The sequence below is a fragment of the Triticum aestivum genome, chromosome 2D (genome assembly GCF_018294505.1).
Source record: "Triticum aestivum cultivar Chinese Spring chromosome 2D, IWGSC CS RefSeq v2.1, whole genome shotgun sequence".
NCBI classification, from domain to species: Eukaryota; Viridiplantae; Streptophyta; class Magnoliopsida; order Poales; family Poaceae; genus Triticum; species Triticum aestivum.
In genome coordinates this window covers 573115529-573122526 of record NC_057799.1, presented here as the reverse complement: position 1 = coordinate 573122526, position 6998 = coordinate 573115529, and the positions used below count along the sequence as shown (strand labels likewise).

Below are 6998 nucleotides of genomic sequence, written 5' to 3'. Positions count from 1 at the left end.
CGGCGGCGCCGGACTGGTCACCCCCGCGACACCATTCTTCCTTCAGGGTAACTAGCCACGGGCAAGTGCTTCTGTCATTTCTTTCGTGTTGAGAAGGCAGAGTCAAGGGCGCGAACATGAGGTATTTTGTGACTTCCTTCGGAGAGGCACGAAAGCGCAAAGGTCATGACGTGTAACGATTTAATCAAGGAGACAACCCGGTTGAGCTATCAAGTATTAGGCTATAACCTAACTAAGAATTTTTATTATCTCGCATTGCATCGTGCTTGATCAACACATGCCACGACCTGGTTATTGTATTTGTTATATTACAATGAATAGTCTTGGCTTGCTTTTGGACTAAAGCCTTTTGGCCTATGTATAGCTTGATTTTGGACTGAAGCCTTTTGTTGTTTTCTGAACCAATTGATATGTACTGAATGTGTATGTATCGATGCGATGATTCTGATATAAACTTGATATATTAGATTGATAAACACAACTATATTATGCTATTTTTTACATTTGCAATGCTTCAATGACCGTATTATCGGGTTGGATATGACTATAGCCGAGCCGTCGGGTGCGGCGAGCCGCACTTCCTACCTAGTAATCAATATACATACCATCCGCGCCCCATCCTTCCGTGTCCCGGAACCCAACCCCCAAATCGCTAGCGCCGCCTCCATCGTCGTGATGGATTCCTCCAAGGTCGAGACTGCCGAGAAGCCCTCCGGCTCGGTGGACCATCCCTGCGTGGAGCGGCTCCGTCACCGGCGACTCCTCGCCTTCCTACGGGATCAAGGCTTCCATGGCGCCTACGCCGAGTAATCAAGCGACCGATCTCAATACGCAGCGAGATCCTTCCCTCCTTCATCATTCCTGACGCCGATCTATGTATGCGGTTTCGTTGTGCGTGCAGGGTGACGCGGAAGACGGGCGTGCACATGAGCCTGCGCCACCTGCGCGGCCTCGTGGAGCGGGGCCGCTGGGCGGACGCCATCGCCTACTTGGAGCTCCACCTGCCGCCGCCGCCCCGCCCGCGGAGCTCCAACGCCGACCTCCTCCACGCCTTCCTCGTCACGCACCGCCGCTTCGCCGACGCCGTCGCCGGCCACGTCGACCCCAGCGCCCTGCCCGGCTCCTACTTCGAGCTGTGCCATAGCGGAGACGTCGGCCACGGCGAGCTGAGGCTCCGCTCCATCACCTTCCTCGTGCTCGGCTTCCCCCATATCAGGTACCTCATCGACCCACCCACCAGTGACCAGTGTACGTAACGCAGGCATCCTCAAATAACATTTTCATTCGTTCATAACCGGGCGCGCGCACGCACGCAGGGCCGACATGGACTGGGAGAGTGTGAGGAGCAAAGCATCGTTTGTTGTCTGGAGGTTGGCCACAGCTACCCCGGAGCTGCAAGGCCGCATCTCACTGCCGACCGCCGCGCCGCACCAGCTACTTCCCGTTGCTCCTCCCGGGTAATGCATCCCCCAAATCTTATTACTCCCGACCGCTTAGACCGGCTTCAGTAGTAATCAGCCAGCCAGTCCCAATGTGTTGCTTCTAATTGATCTTCCTTCATATAGTTTGTCCCGAGGGAGGGGTCACGTCAAGAATAAGAAACAAGAAGGCTCCCGGCCGCGACCAAAAGCTATCATCAGGGCCATGAAGAGGTAATTGTTTCTAGTAGTATTGTTCACAAGAGGTAATCGGTTTTCGCCCACATCTGAACATTCCCTGCATTTTGTAGCCACCTCATTGCGCCTGCGGATAAAGATAAAGGTACGTATGATTAAGCCGCGTACATCTGAAATGTCTAAATCCCACACCTGCGGCATGCTGTTATTCATCATGTCTTCCGATTGATGCGCAGTGTCTGATGAAAAAGCACGTGAATCGCTGGCGGATATCCTTGGTAAAAAAAGCACTAGCCTCTGTTCATTTGTTTATTTTGTGTATTTTAGTTATGACCGGATAGATTAAAAACACATCTCTCAAAGATCAGCAGCATCCACATAGCCAGAACAAAAGAAATATGCTGGTCATTTGATTTTGATGTTCGACAACCAACTGTTAATTAGTCGGCCACATCCAGAATATATAGATCCGGTCACTCTGCTTAAATATACTGTACTGTTGCCTGTTGGATTGGATGGAAACTATGTATGCGTGGAAATTAACTGATGAATTTGTGTGACATTCAGATGAAACTTTAAAGGCTGGCATAATTCCCATGGCACGTTATCCAGTAGGGAACCAAGGTAAACTCACATTTGTTTCGTTCCCATGTCTCTCTTTTTAGCTTTGTCATTTTGCCAGCGCCTTAACTTACTATCTATAGGCTCTTTACTGCCTATGTAATGTATTGGGTTATTCTGGGCCACATCAGCACGCTATTTTTCTTTCTAATAACTTGAACATAACCATTAAATAAAGTGGTTATATGACTTACTAGGAAACTATGTGCATGGGATTGCTGTTGAAATTTCATACAACTAACTTTTGCTAAAAACCATAGCTTCACAAATACGCATCATAGTTGTGGTTAAATTTTAAGGCCCTTGCTAAAATACAGTACTAACTCGTATGTATGTAGGTGTGTACTTTCTATGAGTGCCCTGTGGCCTATATTACCTTTCCATGCTTTGATTTCCTGCAGTCAATTGCAGAAAACTACCACATTTACGACTAGGTTTGCAGAAAACCACCAACTCGTTAATCCGTTGCAAAAAGCACTGCATTAGCAACAAACTTGTTGCAAAAAGCACTGATCAGGTGATTTGGGCCACTTAATCACTTTCTGACAAGTTGGGCCCGGCTGTCAATAGCTGACTTGGCAAACAAATGTCATACACATTCCTGGATCTAAAAATAAAAAGAAATCAACCCCTTGCTCTCAATCCCCTGCTGTCGATCCGATCGACACCCAACCGCGCCGCCCCCGCAGGCTCCCGTCGCCGCCGCAGGAAGCCCACCCACCGTGGCTCGCTCCAACCTGACGACGTCGCCGTCGATGTCCTGCTCCGCCGTGCCCAGATGATGGCCTCGTTCGCCCGCAGCAACCGCGCGCGCACCTCGCCCCAACCTGCCCAACCGCTGCCAGCCCAACCACGGCCATGTCGACGGCACTGGATTCCACGGCGGCCCACAGCCCCCACCTCTCTCAGTCGCTAGCCAAGCTAGCCGGCCAGCAGGTTGATTGATTTTTTCGACCAGATGCGCACGCACACACACCTACACGCAAGCTGTTGGATCAATTTTGGCCACCAGCTAGATTACAAGCTCGTGCTCGTGCTGCAGCTCGAGCGGGAGCTGGGGATGGGCCTGGGTGGACGGGGCAAAACGGCGTCGCTACTCCGGCGAGCTTCCCTCCGCCGCCCGTCTGGCCCTTCTCTCCTCCTCCTACCTCCTCCCTCCCGAGCTGCGCTCCACCATAAACGCCGACGCCCTGCTCCCAGCCTCTGCACAGTCCACAAGCTTGCACAGGTGCTGGGGCGACGAGGTAGCCGCCTAATTGAACGCAGCAACGACCGGAGCTAGTGGTGAATGGCTGAATGCGGTGGAACTAGCCCGTGGCGGAGCAGTGGCGGCATGATGTACCACGGTCATCCGCCACCGCGAAGAGCTCGGGGCCGCGCACGCCGCGCTCACCGGCTCGCTCCTGCCCATCTCCTCCTTGTCTGCGCGTCCGCCCTACCGGGGCTCACGCTCCCTGCCACTACATCCCGGCGGACGGCAGGGCCAGGGCGCCGCCGTGCCGGTCGAGCTCGAGCTGCTTCGGCAGTAGTGCTGCTGGGGTTGATTGCTTTTTTTATTTTAGATCAGGGGTGTGTATGTTAATTTTTTGCCATGTCAGCACCTTACAATTGGGCCACGGTTGTCAGAAAGCGATCAAACGGGCCAAATCACCCGATCAGTGCTTTTTGCAATGACTTAAGTGATTTTGCGGTGTTTTTTGCAACGGATTAACGAGTTGGTGGTTTTCTGCAAACCTAGCCACAAATGTGGTGGTTTCTTGCAATTGACTCTTTGTGGTTAGATGATCTATGGTGGAAACGTCTTTCTCGTATGTCCACATCTTGTGTTGATCGCTTCGCATTAAGTGCCGGTTATCCTTGCATGCATGCTAGGAGTAACTAGGCACAGCTTATTATGCTACCTTGATGTTGTTGTTCATCCGAAAAGCAATTCGTCAGCACTTGGCTACCTGCTGCAGGAGTGTCTGGCGCTACACCCTTGCAGTTGCAGAAAGTGTTGTAAGTCCTTGGGATCTCACCAGCAGAGATAAATCCAGGTAATTTAAATTAGTTGAGCACTCACTGCCAAGCTGCTTGCCGACACTTCTAATTTCAAATTTGTCCATCGCAGATGCTCCAGGCTGCCAGCACATATCTGCTACTTTGACAGCTGCAAAAATGTTAGGGGCCTCGTCACCGGCAAATGCAGCAGGTAAATTTGTTGATCTGGACATTGTTAATTGTTATAAAACACCAAATGTATTGTCAGGTCTCTGTATGCACAATATTGATAAGTGTTATGTGATTGCCATGTTACAATTGCATTAATCTGGTTATCTGACTGGCAGTGCTGCTTTCTGTTGTCTATTGTCACTTGGTTTGTATGGAAATTCATCTCATATAAAAATGTGGTAAATACAAATACTTGCATTTGTTAGTTTTTTTCCTTCTTTTGCTTATGTTATGCATTCCCTCCCATAGTTCTGGGCTGTAATTTCATCTGGGAACTGCTAAGCTTGCATATTGTAAGAAATCCAGGCACATTAAATTAGTTGAGCACTCAGTGTCTGGCTGCTTGCTGACACTTCTAATTCCAAATTTGTCGCAGGTGCTCCAACCTGCCAGCCCATATCTGCTATTTTGGAAGGTGCAAAAATGTTTGGGACCTCGTCACTGACAAGTGCAGCAGGTAAATTTGTTGATCTGGACAATGTTAGTTGTTATAGAACACCAAATGTATTGCCAGGTCCCTGTATGCACACTATCAGTAGTGTTATGTGATTGCCATGGTACACTTGCATTAATCCAGTTATATGACTGGCAGTGCTGCTTTCTACTGTCTATTGTCACTTGGTTTGTACGGAAATTCGTCTTACAAAATAATGTGGTAGATACAGAAAACAACAAATACTTGCATTTTTAGCTTTTTTTCCTTCTTTTGCTTACGTTATGCACTCCCTCCCCTAGTTCCGGACTGTAATTTCATCTGGGAACTGGTAAGCTTGCATATCGTTAGAAATCCAGGTTAATTGCTTGCCGACACTTCTAATTCCAAATTTGTCGCAGGTGCTCCACCCGGCCAGCCGATATCTGCTACTTTGAAAGAAGTAAAAATGTCTGGGGCCTCGTCACCGACAAACGCAGCAGGTAAATTTGTTGATCCAGACATTGTTAGTTGTTATAGAGCACCAAATCTATTGCCAGGTCTCTGTATGCACATTTCTGATAGTTTTATGTGATTGCCATGTTACAATTGCATTAATCTGGTTATATGACTGGCAGTGCTGCTTAATTTCTGATGTCTTTCATCACTCGGTTTGTATGTAAATTCATCTTATAAATAATTTGATAGATACAAGAAAACGAAATCCTGCATTTGTTAGCTCTTTCGCTTATGTTATACTCCCATAGTGTTCCAGACTGTAATTTCATCCAGGAACTCCAAATATTCAGACAACAAATCAAAGTAAATCAAGTTTAGACCCCCTCTTTCAAATTTACACAATCCACTTGCTCATTCATCTTTGGTACTTAAAATGAATGTTCATTGTTTCTTTTTCCAGGGTTTTCACTGGTAGAGAACGTTACGTATGATTGAAGGCATCTTTTATGCCGTGATAATAGCTAATATAGTGACCTTACTAGCACTTATTCGACTGAAGCAGGTTCTCACACCAAGAGAAAGGATACGAGCGATGAAGCGACTACGACCGTCGAGGAAGTGAAGCGGCAGCGGACCACAGCGGCATTTGGTGAAGCAAGTCCGGTAAGAAACATACCGGGTTTTTCCTTCCTACCAGTAATGTCAGTGTTGACCATTTTGTTTTGTTTTGTTTCTTTGTAGTAACACAATAAAGCAAGTATTTTTCCTAAGCTTAGTAGGCTAAAATCCATGCATCCCTCTATAAGAGGCGCAATGCACCCGATTAAATGGCTTAATTTGTTCTTGTGCTATGATGTTGTTATATGAATCATCATGAAGTTGTATACCGGGCGTCTCCTCAGAGAGTTAACAGCTGTGAACTTGGTTCGAGTGCAGGTGGTGCCCATGGTTGAAGCCGCGGGGAACGGGATCAAGTCGATCGGTGTCTCTTCTGGGTGAAACCAAGACAAGTCCGGTCCGTAAACTGCCCCTGCTGCTGTGGGATCGTTTGGGCTGCTGATCATGTTACCTGCTCGAGACTTGCAAGTCCCATAGAACTTCTACAATAATGTTTCGTAATGATGCAACTATATATGCTACTACCAACTATACTACTGCTTGTGCTAGAACTACTATCGATTATGTATGCCAGTGAACTAGTCAGATTTGTTGTGACATGTGAGCTGCTGGGTGAAATGTCTATGGTTATTTTTCATCGAACAATCTAAGACGTTTTAGAGACTTCTGTAAAGCGTCTTATATCTATTTACAGAGATAGTAATTATTCTGGTGGTCTGAATGAAACTTTGCCTTTCTTCCTACCACACACCCTTTTTAGACAATGGAAGGATTGCTCTTTTAAAACCTATCTTGCAGCAGCATTGCAAGATGCACACGCCAAAAACAACAACTCAAACGATGTCATAGCCAAACAGCATCGAAAAAGAAGAAGAAATATGCACATATACATGTCTCGTCATCTTTGATTTCTTAACATGGAACACTTCCGCGGTACCGCCGGCCGTGGGAGACCCTTAACCAAATCTTCTGATCACCTCCAGCGTCTTGAGAATTCTGCATTCCAAAGAGCACCCGAGTACTAGTATATTTGAATCTTGTAACAATTTTTTGTCTCATTG

The 6998-nt window shown here is 47.4% G+C and overlaps 1 protein-coding gene across 1 annotated transcript; it reads left to right on the top strand.

Annotated features, from left to right (window-relative positions):
- The first annotated feature begins 620 nt into the window (after positions 1-620).
- LOC123054602 (uncharacterized) lies at positions 621-6645 on the top strand. The gene is made up of 13 exons (XM_044478404.1): positions 621-806; positions 902-1216; positions 1317-1457; positions 1566-1652; positions 1730-1761; positions 1853-1894; positions 2184-2240; positions 4196-4273; positions 4348-4428; positions 4825-4905; positions 5283-5363; positions 5882-5982; positions 6256-6645. The coding sequence occupies exons 1-8, from the start codon at positions 676-678 to the stop codon at positions 4237-4239; spliced, it is 849 nt and encodes a 282-aa protein (XP_044334339.1). The 5' UTR covers positions 621-675; the 3' UTR covers positions 4240-4273; positions 4348-4428; positions 4825-4905; positions 5283-5363; positions 5882-5982; positions 6256-6645.
- Positions 6646-6998: the final 353 nt, after the last annotated feature.